A 15,162-nucleotide genomic window follows, 5' to 3' on the forward strand; every position below is an offset into this window, starting at 1 on the left:
CATAGACTCAAACAATCGCTCAACAAACTCAAGTTTCAAAGTAACAAATCTTCATTTCAGTACAATATCATTTGATAACTTGAAATAACTCGCCCTCTCGTTATAATTCAGATGACCATATGAAATGTCAAATACTCAAATTATGTAACTGACAGTAATCTATCTGCTGACAGGCATCTGTGAACTATTGGCATGAGATTCGACGTCAAACAAAGAGCGACTAACCGGATTTCTCTTGATGAGCCAACCCTGTTTGGAAATTGCTGCACATCTGTAGGAATGCGATCATCATCACCATGAGGCGAAAATGCCATTATCATGTGTTCTCTCTCTTCTTACCATTCGTATCAATGAGGGATCAAATTTCTGATTCTTGCAGACCACCAATCCATAACGATCTTCCTAAACAACGCTCAAAACAACCTTCACCTTGATGCGCCCAGTTATGAGTCATTAGCATGCCATCAAAGTGAATGGCAAACGTTAAATTGCCAAAATTAATGTTTGAATTCAACCCACACACACTAGCGACCTTGTCGCAATTAGTGTAGAGTGTGTGTGTGCGTGCGTAATACGTATGAATACTCAAAGATGGATTGCGGCACAATGGCAATAAGTGTTCCTACTACTTACTCCCCGTGCGGAAGTCTATTTGTAGTGCACGGTACGTGTATACGTACATACATCGGCGAAAAGGAACCCTGTTAAAGCCTTGCATGAATCACATCTCCCGATAATGACCAACAGTAGTCAAAAAATGGCAAGTAATACACTAGGGGGAGGAGGAGGCTTCAGACAGGTGCTAGGCAAGCTCCTGAAGTGTTTTATGTACTAGTGTTGTAGTACACACGTGTAACTCCACTTCAGGACCAATTGTCAATCCTTGACGAGGCTGGTTGTTTTCAATCCTTGGCCCATTATTGTTCTGTCTACCTTCACCCGTTATCTACCATTGTAACCCTGACTGATGTTGTGTGTGTGCTAATGAAGGAGAAGGATCACCAACCACAAACAACCATTGACATTCAATGCCTCAATGCTAATTTCTTCCTTATCTGAAAGACCATTGGCCCGGTCCAAACAACCACTTATGCCCTCGCAATCCTGCCCAAAGATTGACGCCAATCTCAATCCATAATCATGAACTGGGAGCCAACTCTTGACGACGATAAAACCGGGAGGGGGAAGTAAGTCGAGGGGTTTACTAACCCCAATGGATTTGGATGGGAGAGCGGTGGAGACGAGGAGGTGGCCACCGAAGTGCATCTTTCAATGCACGAGAGTGGAAATTTGCTGCAACCAAACGACTTACCGACCACAACATACAGTGAGAAACTTGTCTGCCCTTCACTTCGTTTTCCAAAGCGGAAATATTTCCATGACTCGCAAGATTTGTGGCAAACACTTCGGGTTCGTAAACAAGGACTACTTCGAGAAGTCTCGAAACGCTCCTCAGAGAGGTCTAAACCGAGCCAAGTGGCTTTCTCATTAATAATTCATCCGTGGTGTCTGGCGACTAATTCGGGATTCAAGATCCTAATTCCAATTGCATTGAGCTCCCCTTGGGCTTTCTGCCAAACTCTACGTCCTATCGAGTTGCATCTATGCTATGTAGACCTCTTCGTTTGAAGTGATCAAGTATTCGACACTCTCAAGTCAGAACTTGGGATTGAGAAGTCGGCACTCCCAATTCGCTTTCCACCTTAAATTTGGCTCCTGAATGCATGAATATCACATTAGAACACCCTTGCCTCCTCCATCTTCGGGTAGAGTTCAAGTGTATGATGGTATTCGCATCTCGTCGCAGTACTAGTGCGAGTACGCTAAGTAGTAATAACGTCATGAATTGCTTACTAATAGATTCGACCCAAGTTTGAAGGTCGACCAACGCAGTCCTAATGATTGACTCCTCCGGTAAAGGGATGCCGAAAAGAGCCCTGCTACTTTTTTTTTTCTTGAATGGTTTCGAGCCTCGAAACCAAAACTTGAATCATGACCACGTCGGCCTAGACGTTCAATGGTTGGTGAACTGAAACCCATGAAGCCCGAAAATGATATCCCAGTCGCCCGTCACATTGGACTTGAGACCTGGGCAGCGATGTTTAATAAGAAACCCACGAACCACTCAAGCACGTTTTCTGCCCCACCTTGAAGGTAAATAACTCTGTGAAAATGCGGCGTTTGCCTATTCATTGACAACGCAGAAACTGAAGAGGATTTGAGATGATCCGCCGTGAAATGAAAAGATAATAAGAATAGGTTTGGCCCCTGTTTAAATACCCACCACTCCAATTAACAAGGTCATCATAACACTGACAGAAATTAGACACAACCTTGCCGCCCTTATAACCTTGAATTTGGAGGTGCTCAATCTTTAACCGTCGGATGTTGGAGGATAAGATTCCTTTCGGATCTCAAAACCTGACGTCCAAGATATTCATACCTTTCAAAGTAGTCCGAGTTTGATATTCCACGTACTTAAAGCTACACAGACACTCACCGTACTAGATTATGCCTCGGTACCGGAATTGAGGTCCCGTATGTATTCAAATGAGCAATTTGTTTCAAGGCGATATCAATCTCATTCGGCTGTTCTTGCTTCATCCCCGATGTTATTAATGGTTCTTCTTATACTTGTGAACTGACAGACACTCCAATTTGACAAATCAGCCCCACCACAGAGATCTAAGAAATCTTTTTAATGTGTATATACCGTCAACGAAGCTCATTCGCAACTCGAAAGACAGTTAGCCGCCAACTCTTGCAAGAAACCCTTTACCTCAATTGACTCGCTCATGACTTTATTATTTTCAGCGCTCGATTTCGATGATTGCAGCAATGATACTCTCCAAGTTCGATCGACACCATCCGACGGTAGGGTTGTGCAGGAATTTGGATCGAAATGAAATATATGAGCTGTCGTTCACCCGTGGCCAATAATGGGGGCCTCGCCCCCAACCAAACAGATCGATTACTAGACATCACAACGGAGCAAGCTCCGCAAAGCCGAGGAAAAAGTTCCCCGTTTTACACCAGTCATAGAACAAAGGCCAAACGTGCCATGTCATAGTGATCCTATCAAGAAAGGATCGCGATGATGTGCCGCGGCTGGAATGGTGATCAGGCAGAAAAGTGATCCATTTTTTTGCAACCACTTCATCGAATTAGGTTCGACGCCCTGCCCGAGCCCCTTTCAAAAGTAATTAACAATCAAATGTGGAATTTTAATAACCTCGACGAAGTTGGTGCATATTCATGATTGTCGGAGAAGGACGCCTGATCTAAGGGAACTACGAACTACTGCAAACAATGATTCCATTGAAGGGCCTTGAACAAGGAAGTGGAATAGTTTTCTTCGCCACCCCCAAGCGAGGGTTTTCTGGAAGTCGCTTTGATTGAGCACTCTATGGGGTCGGAAATTCTCATACATATTGAGAGGAAAAATCCAGACGCATTTCCTCTCCCACTGCTCCAGAAATGAAGAAGTTAAATCCTCTCAGCGGGCGGACTTCATCTCTTGATTACCCCAGAGGAAAGATAAAACTGGCCTTACTTCCATTTCCCAATTCAATCAAACCTTCGGTTCAATTGTGACACATTGGGCATCCGGACAAGCCAACCAGGGAATTCATCTTTAAGTTGGTTTCGGGTGGGATCCTCCCCAATTCAAGTATGGATCTGCATGTCAAGCCTGTAGAATTTGTAGTTTCATACGATATTAATCATAGGAGAAACTATAGAAGGTTCCATGCTGAGCTTGGAGTTGGAGTGGCTCATACTGTGCTTGCCAAAGGCTTGTTGGCTGATCAATTTGGCAATCACAACCAGATATTGAAGCCCCATGAACATCAACTCGAACATGGCTTTGGCAAACAGGGCGCTCTCGGATGAGAAAGTGCATTCGGTAGAGTAAATGCAGGTCCCGTTTCAGTTTCTTCGCCCCGTCCCATATTTGTTCTGCGAATTTTCATTGCCAAAACTCTTGGCAGCACTATTTGCCGCATGAATTCAGTCGATACCTCCCATGGTAACGGAAGTGTTACCATAATAGTAGACCTTAATTTCTGGTCCCTATCAACAATCACAATAACGAGGTTGGGAGGGAATTTTATCGGGATTCAAGGATCTTTCGGCGTGAGAAATCAGTGTTGCCACTGTCATGGAAACCGGAAACCTTCAGCGCTAATCGCGATTCTGGAGTGAGTCGAATGAACCCAAGACATGATTTCAATCAAGAGCAAACAACGTACAGGGCAAAGTAGCTCTGAATGGCTCGTTCATGAGCTTCTGGCCTCTTTGTCTCTCTTTTGAGAGCATGATTTGTCCACTCCTCTTTATGTAGACAAACACTGATTCACTCTCTCTCTCTCTCACACACACACACATGTATACCTACGTGAGCACTAACGTTTCCTTCATTAAATTCGACTCAGGATAAAACGAGATGCTTATCGCCATCTCACGTCACGATGCATCGACGACGATCGACTGCTTCGTCGTTTGGGAGGGAAAAAGGGATCGAATTAACCAACAACGCAACCAATTGGACCACTCTTCGATCCTTGTGGCCGATCGGGTCCTTGGAGTTGGACTTTAGTGGGGTGTCCTTACCGAGATAACCATCGACGTGTGGAGGGCTTATGAATTTTGAAAAATCTCCTCGGATCCCTTTCCAGGATGGCCCGTTCAATCTTGTTCGAGTAAAATGCCATTTTGACATGCGATGTAGCTGAATTTTGTCGCTTCCGGATCTCTCGCGTTGTCTTGCTCGAGTGTTGGGGAGGCCTAATCAGCCCCATTTTGCATGCATTTAACATTTAAATCGATCCCGAAACTTTTGAAGAGCATGAACAACTACTCAATGGTGGATGGGCACCCAATCCGAACGAGTCCCAATACGCAAGAAAAATGAGGCAGGAGTGAGCCATAAAATGACTCGAAGTTTCCGTTTGACCACGTGATTGTGGTGGAAGGGGTGGTTGTAGGTATGTGTGTAAAGCAGTGGTGCCTTGACTACCAAATGATGCCATTTGGCCAAAGGGGGAAACGGAGCAAAAAGGTTGTCCAATCAAGATGTGGTTGAATTTACCCAAAGGATATGGAATCTCGATATCATTCTCATTTAGGGTAGTGCAATTAAACATGAAACATCCCATTCTCTAGCTGGGGACGATCTCCAGCGTGTTTGCGATTGAATGGGTTGAGGTCAGGTAGAAGCCAGGGCTGCCAAGGCAAGGTACAATGTCCGGGGGTTTCCAGGCCTCCTAGGGCTCATGTATGTGCTCTGTAATTAAAATTTAATAAAAGACACGGCAAATCTGAGGGGAATGGGTGAGCTGGTAAGTGATTATCTAATCCATCTTGGATCTGAGTGTGTGTGTGTGTGTATATGTGTGTGGATAAATGTATGTACAGTATGTACTTGAACGTGACAAGCCTGATGTGATATCAAGCCTTGAACAAGAGCACTCTGTCTTCAATCATTAAAATTTATAAAAGATCCATGCTCTGAAAAGCGGATAGAACAAGAGCACTTTTTCGCAATGGCTTATTGCCAAGATTATATCATGACTTTTTCCTGGCTGAGCTGAGGAGAAGGAAAAAAAGTCATCCGACCATTCCGCCATCAATCTTGGTTTAATATGAAGCCCTAGTTCTGAAGGATATTCACTCAACTCCCAAGAAAGATCAAGATGCATGTTTGTCAGGACCCTGAAGCCATCCATGTCCGGCGAACACGACGTCGAACCCGACGACCCAAAGATTTCTCCACTTCTAGGCATTAAACATTCAAGTGATTTGGCATCTCATGTCGTATTGCTGTACTGGATCGAATGAGTTTTCTCTGCTTTATTTCGTATTTTCTAGGGGAAATGCACATTCTTTGACTCAGTACAGAATTGCTGCTTTCTGAGGAAGATAATGGAAGAGCACGATAATATATGTTGGTACCTGTCTTTGGTAAATCTACATTAGTGTGCCTTTTGTTGTCAGGCTACTCATAGAACAGACACTGCCTAGGAATGATAGTCAACTGAATCAATTTGATTTGATACAATGTAAGAGTTGCTCTCTACCATAGAAGGTAATAAGGTAAGGGCAGCAGATGTGCCAATGTGCCATGGGAGAAATTGGATAAGTTATGTGTGGGCAGGATGAACAAAGCTGATCAATTGATTATTTCTCAAGTCAAATTTCCCTCTTATCACTGAAATTATCAGAACTTGGCAAAAACCACCAATGTGTAGAAAATTGGCTCGAATTTTGAAGTTTTGCAATGAACAGGAACAAGGTTTTTGTCTGGGCGCAAGGAATGTTGTTTCCAGGATACCTTGTGTACTAGAGCCAACTGAAACGGGATTTGTCTCTTTTCTGCAGATACCATTTATCAGAATTGCTGAAGTAGTTGATTTACCCACGACTTAGTGCTAGCAATTTTTGACAACTTACTCATAAGAGAGCTGATCAAACGTCTATAATCAGTGAAACCAAAACTAGAAATAACTTTAATTTCCCTACGGTTTCATGGTAGTGGGTGATGAAAAACTACGTTCATTCTTGCTACTAGTAACGTGTTTTGGTGACGATAGCTGTTTCACTTTCATCATATTTTATTCCTTTAAACGAATCATTAAAGGGCCATTTTTTTATAGAACCCCCATCAAAAAATAACAAATTAACATTTAATTTGAAATTACTCGCCATTGAATCATAACCATGGTCCCCCAATGTATTCAATACAGCATTGAAAGTTTCCTATCCCATAGGAACAGGTTGAGGCGGTCTGTTGTGTCGCTCTCGTTGTTTGGATGGCTCTCACGTTGGAAAATGATCGTCGTTGGTTGGGCATGACCAGATCGATGTCCTTGCTGGCAAACAAAGGCATGCTCAACCAATCGAGTCCATCCATCAAACGAGGAAACATGCTTTTATTCAGCTCAGTTTCAGAGCAAACTTTGACTTTCTTGCCTCTTTCCGACTCGTTTTCTAAGGCCGGATGAAACACGACGCTCCAAAAGGAGTCGAGATCAGATGCAAAGATAAATCCACAACGAGATGATGTTTAAAGGAGTGAGTGAAACGCTTCATCAAGCACCAGTCCTTTGGAATATCCTGACTGATGTCGGTCGATCCACTTGGCAATCCATTGCCTCGATAATCTGATGTTGTCTAATTGCAACAACTACGCTGGGGAGAGAAAATACGATCATTAATAAGGTCGTTGTATCTTTCCGCCAGTCATCGCTCGTTCTTCCGAGACTTTAGGGCGAAATGAGAAATAGCTCGAAAAGCTCAAGAATTCAATGAATTTGTAAATGAAAAAATTCAAGCCATCCAAGAAAGACCTACTAGCGGACAACCAGGACTTCCGGGGTCCCAAAGTGATCAATTCATCGGTGTTTCATTCTGCTACACACAATTAGGTTTTCCTCGAGGTTCAATCTTCACATATTCCTAGTTCAAACGGAGTGAGTTGGGGTTGAAAATTTGAGTTTTCTGAACTATTTTCCAGAAGAAAGCCCTCATGCTGAGCACCTCAGAAGTCATTGGGAAAAGTGGGCGTTGCATGAAAAGAGTCATCATATTTCATCGAAACGAGATATGGGCGTGACCTTGTCATTGCTCTCACTTACACGAGTTTTGCGAAACAACCCAGACACAAAAAATGGACGGGAGAGATGATCGAGAACCAGACTAAGATCTTTTAAGAAGACGGGTAGATGTTGACTGATATATTTGAGCGACGGTAAGTCTCTGATATTGCATGATTTTACCCACTCTCTCTCTCTCATTAGAAGACGCTGTATAAGAGGTTGCGTGAGTTTTCCGTCTCGGAAGTTTCTGTCAAAATTCCGCCGAATGAAACACTGAAATGAATGCTTGGCCAATTGCGATTCGTTCCACTCAAGACTTGCGCCAGTTCTCGTTTCATCAAGATTCAAGAGCTTGGGTCCTATTCTCGACTTCTTATCTAGCGACGGCTGTGAAGTGGGATTTAAACGTTCGAGAAATATGACGAGGTGAGACGAATCGCACAGTTGGGATTCTTCATGAACGACCTGGCAAGTGTCATCGAATCGATCTACTCGGGGTTGAACTTTAGGTTCTTTTTGAGCCTCCTAACTGTGAGAGACGACGGTAGATAGGGAGGGTGGCTAGGTTATGCTGGCGTACTTTTTGAAATTTTGAGTGCAAAAAACAGACGGACAACTTTCTTACGGTTTAGTTGCCGATGAGGAAAGTCTGGAACCTAATTTCAAACGTGTTGGATAAATGTGCATTTGGATCAGTGTCCAATGACTGTTAGGGTTTAAAGAGATGATGTTGATACGAGTTCAATCTTTACATGTTCCTTCAGACCTATGAGTCATTTGAAAATGCAATCATCACAATTCCAAGTAATTTTTGGGCAAAATATAACATTTAGGACCAAGAATTTGTAATATGAATCTACATATTATTTTTCAGTCGGTATATTGATTGAATATTGATTAGTCTTGATGACGCACATTATCAATAGGGACCCTTATTTACAACGTCAGTCTGCCCAAACAAAACGGGAAGAGGCATGGTGGATTACTAAATAAACTACTCGTGACATGCCATAAAAGCGATTTCTTTTTCGGACATTATGTGACCAGGGGGTCACTAATTCTACATAAGATTTTGACAGAATCAGCCAAAAACAACTCAAACGCATTATAATTCAATAAAGAGGAATCGGCCCAATCGGCCCTACAATTGACAGAGGCTGGCTCACAAAGCGCCCTCTGAAGTGCTGAATTTAAACCATATTTCGTGAAGCGTAGGAAGCTTATCCACGGAAATTATAAGTCTTTTTACTTTTTACAATGCCATTACCTATTTTTGTCCAAGACTCATTTTTGAAAGAAATGGTCGTCAAATCGGCAAAATATTGATGGAGAGTGCAAATTCAAATAAAATTGAAGAACAAGATGAGATCTATTTTCATCGTCATCAATGGCAATTTCAGTTAAATGAAGCCGAAATCACTGTCTTGTTTATTGAAACTAGTCACAATTTAAATGTAATTGACACAGATGTGCGTGTCAAACATGGGGTTACGAAATTAAATCACCATTTCACCGTCACACTTGTAAAACCCAATTTTCCTCTCAATAATTTCTTTAAGCTGTATATCAATGAATTGAGATTCATGCCTGAGGCTTAACGTATTTCAAACATGTGCAACAAGAATGAGACAAATCGCACCAAGTTCCATTGAACTCTGAAGACCGTGTTCTTTTCGGTTGGGTGCAATTTCCTCTCACACCTTCATATGCATGATTTTGGGACTCGGATGTTCCAGCTCATTTGGATGATTTCAGCGACACTTTTTGCGACACCATCCTAACTAAGCCTTGGATGCTCGACTTCAATGGGTCCACGAAGCACGAATCCAAGAGGCAAATCCACGGAGCGAAAAGGCAAAGTGTTGCTAGCTTTTTGGGTGCGATGGAATTTTTTGCCTTAGGCCTCGTTTCCTTCTCGTTTCTCCTCAAGTTGTTATGCTCGATATCCCATTTCAATTTTTCGTCGCGACCTCGATGTGGGAAGCTTCGTTGGAAATGTAAGTGAACGAGCTTGGATAAAAAATCACCCTCCAATTCGCCGAGTTGCGAGAAAGCAAAGACATTTATTTTCTTGACAAGTGTCAGAGTGGGTGACGTGGGTTGTTTTGTGGGAATGCAGGAATGTTCCAACACGAATAGGCACACATTGTACTTATGTACAGTAGAGATGGAGCAGCCATCTCCTTCACCTGTATGGCCAATCCTCAAGCTCAAAACTGACCCAAGGAGGTCTCTATCCTCAAGCTCGGGTTTCCTTGAAAGCCACACTTCATCATTATCTGAGTCTTCTTAGACCCCTAATGAAAATGTTGGTCAGCCGCCTTCTGCGTCCCTAGTGACCGATCGAAATGACTTGTTTCTGTTCCGATTACACTCGAAGCTTCGAACTACTTCATTACTCTTGGCTAAATGACACGGGTTAGATGCACACCCCGCGATTTTCGCCCAGACCGATTCAATGTTGAGCCAAATTTCATTTCACTTTTCCCAAACGAAACCTTTGACGGCGGAAACGCCAAGAGATTTCTTGCTTCCCATAAATTAAGGCTCATCAATCTCCAGCCTTGGGGAATCTCACCTCCAGATCAATCTCCTGGATAGGAAGAGGTATTTAACCGATAAAAAAGGGGCCAGGTTTCTTTCGAGGAGGGCAGGACATTCAATTTGATCGGCCTTCTCACTCACATGTTTACCTCGCTCGGAAATGTGAATCGAAATCTCGACTCTTCAATCCCGAAGTGGTTCAATTCGATTCAGTCAGGCTAAATACGTCATGCCAATGCGAGTTCATTGAGTGGGAATGTTGGTCAAATGTTTTTGGGTCTTCAAACTGCAATACCTTCATTGGCAAAATAGTGGGAAATTAATGATCAAGCCTTTGTTTGATTCTTTTGAAAAAAGTTATATTCAATAGTCATAACGCGTTTCAGCTCACTAACAAGTCCATGCGCAAAAAAGGAATATTTCGTAAATCCAATAAGCAACTTTTTGAGTTTATTCCACCTGCCCTTTAGCGCCCTCTATGACTGAGAGTTGCAAGTTCCTGGAGTTCACACACTCTTTGTGCCTACGCGTTCGTTCTTGAGCATGTCAAACGGTGAACAAGGCACAAGAAGCGCTTCAATTTTTTTCCCTTGTGCCTGCTAGATGATGGTGCCTTGAATTTCAAGACGTCCGTTGTTCTCAAGGCGTTCGATTTAGGCCTCGGTGGCGGCTTTAAACTCCGCGTTGAAGATAGTTTGGAACAGTGATTTGAGCCGAGAAGGTCGGTGTTACGCCTTCAGTTAGCATTGGGAATCACAAACATCGAATTTGGAACGATCAACTGCCTCAAAGTGGATTTTGACATCACATTCATTTGCCCAGAGTGAACTTCGTTGAGTTGTTGTGAGAATTGGACAAGGTGAGTGGTGTGTTCTATTCATCCGGGGCTAAATGTGAGATATAGCTTTATGGACTCACTTGAGTAGACAAGCCAGCGATGCCATTAGAGCATGCAAGTGCATTATTTATGTGCAAAGAGGGCAGAAGAATTTATTTCCAACCCAATTAAGAAATTGCTCCCATACCGGCGGCTATCAGAATGATCTCATGGCGAACGGGGCTCGTTTTCCACCAAGGTCTCGAAAACGCCTAATTTAAGCACCCCTCTCGAGTGAGTGCATTTAAAATGCGTGCATTTGTCCGGAAAAAGCATCCCGTAATGTAGACCTCACTCATAAATGAGCAAGTGTGGTCCATGTCAGGTGGGCTCTCTTTGCTGGCGTCCCTGGGCCCCAGGCCCATCATGAACAAAGTGCGAGGCGATGCTGTCAAAGAGGCCAGGATTAAAGGATAACATATCGTGGGATAGGATGAAAGGAGAAAGAAAGAGAAGGAAGGCAGTGAGAAAGTAAACAGATCTACCTCATCAAGTTCTTTTATGATCTTGATCGATTGAAAAAAACCTCAAAAGGCGAGGGGCGAGTAACCTTAAATGTCTGAAATTGTCCTTAATTGGTGGGCTTGGTGGTCATAAACACGGGAGGTAATCGGCACTTTCCCAAGGCGAAACTCGGTTCGGTTCGACGTTTTGGGCCTTAATGAAGATGATGAACCAGCAAGTTTGACACGTTTGAGCATACGTCTCATTCTCACGAAATATCAGAGCGGATAGCGAAGAAAATAATCACGTCTCTTTCCCCTTTAATCTTCTTCCCACCGGAATGACAACATGACAATGACAAAAGTCATCGTCGGTGGTGGCATTTTCTCTTGAAGGGCGAGCTTGATGTCGTTCGCTTATCCGAACAAGTTTTTTTTCGACCTCCTACAAACGCTGCTAATACATACTACTGTACATCTACCCTACCCTACCACTACTACTACCACTACTACTACTACTACTTCTACTTCTGGATGGACAACGGACCATCAATCTGGACAAGATCCGATTGGTTCGTCCTTGATTGGAGCGTTTCTTCCTTTGAAACAAACTTGCTCTCGATCACTCAATTTCGGTTTTTCTTCCGTGCCTCGAAAACCCGTCATATCGATAAGGTCGTCCAAGCCATATCATCTATTATACATTCGTGCATATCTCTCGAAGAAGCAACTGTTGCGACAAAAACCCATATGACACAGTTTCAAGGGTTAGAAAAATACTCGGTACACTCCTCTTAAGGAGAGTATATACGTATATTCAAAACAATTCCCCATTGGGTCTCTTTAACGAATCCTGTGACATGAGCCAAATCGAAACATCATGTCTGAGGATGTGTGTGTGTGTCTGTCTGAGGCCCACTTTCACCCTGCACAAAACTTGTGCTTGCGTGTTGGTGTGTACGTGTGTCTGTTTAGATGCGAGTGTGAAGCCGCCTCAAAGGCGAATCTGTACATATGTACATGGCACAGTAGTTTGAGGCGATTTTCAATTTCGTGGTCATATAAAGTGGAGTAGCAAAAACGCCTCTCGACCAGCTCTTGGCAGCGGTCTGGCTTTGAGGTGATTCAATTTCGAAACAAACCCGGGTCTTGTTATTTGCATGGACTGTCAAGATGAGAATCTCGACTTCTCTCTATCTCTCTTTCTCTCTCTCAAGGAGTCGCTGGGTAGTAGTAGTAGCAGTTGTTCAGTTTCGATGGTAGGATGCTGGTGGCGAATGTACTTATGTACGTATGTCGTATGGCTGGCTAATCGCCAGCGAGTCCTTATAAATATTTAGTGCCTCCCCAAATGACTCGATGTATGCACAAACTGGATTTCAAAGCGGAAGATCCTTCTCAGATATGGGATCCACTGTCTCGGTTTTGGCCGAGGCCGATTAGCGACTGCTTGAGTCCAATTGACCGCATCAATTAAACCGCCCTCATTACACGAGTGTAGTCAGACCAAAAATGGCTCGAACCCTTTTGGAATGTTGAACATTCAAATAAGACTCATCCAAGGACGGTCTGTCGGTTATGTATCATTTCTCACTTGTTCACCCAGCATCTATCCATCACTCAGATCCTCTGATACTTGTTAAAAAGCATCTTTCCAACTCACTCTGAGCCTCAATCGAATTTCGGCCCAAGTTGGGCTTGACAGATGCAATGAATTCACTCCTGAGGAGAGAGCACTATTTATTATGCGGCCTCAATTTGTAGAAACTGACCCTCTCTGATCAAACGAACGTGTATGTTCTAAATGAGAGACACACCCGACATTGAAATCCCTTACTCTGTCCACAAGATGATGCTAATCTACTGCCACAGCAATCACTACAGACGATATATGGATTGCAAATTGAATTGGAGGTCATTTTGGTAGGGCAGTTTTCTTTGTATTATCAACGGCCAAGTATCGCTATCTGCTATCCGTCAAATTAGCTTTGTACGAAAAACAAATGTCATCTCAATCATTTCGTTGTCCGATGGAATGCAGATCAAATGCAGGAATGCAAGATGTGCCCCTGGCTACTTGCCTGCCTATCGCCTGACCGGCAGGTGCATTTAAAGTACGTGAAGGAAATGACAAATTAATGAGCATATTCCATTTCAAGACCCTGGGCAAGATGAGGCGTAGAGCAGCTGGTTGATTCAAAACCGAAACTGGTTCCTCCATCTCATGAGGGCCAGGATCGACGCTCAATGTACCGAATCTTCATGCATGTGTGAGTTTTTAAATCTCAAGACAAAAATGTCTTTGTGTCAATGTGAACTGTGCTCGTCTTTAGTTGAGGTTTGGGTTCGCCGATGATTTAAGCAACAATGGGTTTTGTCACGCTTCGTGACATTGGCGATTTTTCCTCTCCCTCTCCAAGAAGAGAGAAGTGCAAAATCACACACATGGACAAAAAAAGCCAAGTTAGAAACGGTACTGAGCGTGAAGTTTGGAGGGACGTCTTCGGAAATGTATCGCGGACGCGACCAAATCACATACACGACCAATGGAAAGGGCAACAATCTCTGGTGAAATGGCTCTTTAAGGTCGTGTGTGAATGGCGTGAACGCGATAGTTGTAATTATTTCGATATTTTCGATGAATCGTCCGGGATGTACTCCAGGTGTGAATATGGCTCCCTGGCTAGTTTCGCTTCATCACGGTTCTTTGGCAATCATCACGTAAAGGATTCCTTTGTTCCCAAGTAATTTCATCCCTTTCAACTCTTTTCTGTCTTTGCAGTCATGAATGGATAGAAGATAACACCTTGCTCGATCCTCCTTGAAGAACCACTCAAGTTGTGGGCCAAGAGCAAGCACACAGACCACCACCATCACCTCCGTCGGTTTCATTCACAGTACACAACTCCACTCGAGGTTGGAAAACAACTGAAGCCAAAGTGAAACCAATTATTACGCGTGAAATCCTTGCACAACTTGGGAACCCCACGAGAATGGCCAGACAAAAGTGAGTGGAATTCAATGACCACATGGCATAATGTGGTCAATATTTATGGGGAAACGTGCCTCCTCCGACTGGACTGTGCCAGTGCGTTTGTTGCTAGTGTTGGTAATCGTGTGCCTAGTTCCAAGTGCCAATGGAACTCAGAGCCTGATCAACATTTTTTGGAACACCACCAATCCGATGTTTAGGATCGACAACACCGACAATGTGTTCGATATCAATATGGGAAACCATCCGTTCCAATATGATCAAGCCAACATCATATGCCCCTCGTACCCTGCGGGCACAGCCCCTTTGGACATGGAACGCTACATCATCTACATGGTGAGTCGTGAGGAGTACGAGAATTGTCACATTGGCAATCCCCACCCCCGAGTGATTGCCGTGTGCAACAAACCTCATGAAGTCATGTATGTGACCATCACATTTCGCTCGTTTACGCCCACGCCCGGAGGACTAGAATTCAAGCCCGGTCACGACTATTTCTTCATCTCCACCTCCACACAACATGATTTGCATAGGAGGTTTGGAGGGCGTTGCTCGACGAATAACATGAAAATTATGTTCAAAGTCGCACAAAACAAATTACCTCCTCCCCCTCCTTCTGTTTCATCGTCTTCATCTTCATCGTCCAAACCGGATCAGAGAGCGATATCACCTTATTATGGTCAAGAGAGAATAGCCCTTCATGGGCGGGAC

The 15,162-nt window shown here is 43.5% G+C and overlaps 1 protein-coding gene across 1 annotated transcript; it reads left to right on the top strand.

Moving 5' to 3' along the window:
* Positions 1 to 10,759: 10,759 nt before the first annotated feature.
* Positions 10,760 to 15,086, top strand: LOC131886981 (ephrin-B1-like; the record flags this gene model as incomplete). Its single annotated transcript, XM_059235465.1, is given in 2 exon segments — positions 10,760 to 10,998; positions 14,242 to 15,086. A coding segment is annotated over 1 exon segment (590 nt), but the record flags the coding sequence as incomplete, so codon positions are not given.
* Between the last annotated feature and the right edge of the window lie 76 nt (positions 15,087 to 15,162).

Source organism: Tigriopus californicus, chromosome 9, assembly GCF_007210705.1.
Source record: "Tigriopus californicus strain San Diego chromosome 9, Tcal_SD_v2.1, whole genome shotgun sequence".
In the NCBI taxonomy this organism is placed as follows: domain Eukaryota; kingdom Metazoa; phylum Arthropoda; class Copepoda; order Harpacticoida; family Harpacticidae; genus Tigriopus; species Tigriopus californicus.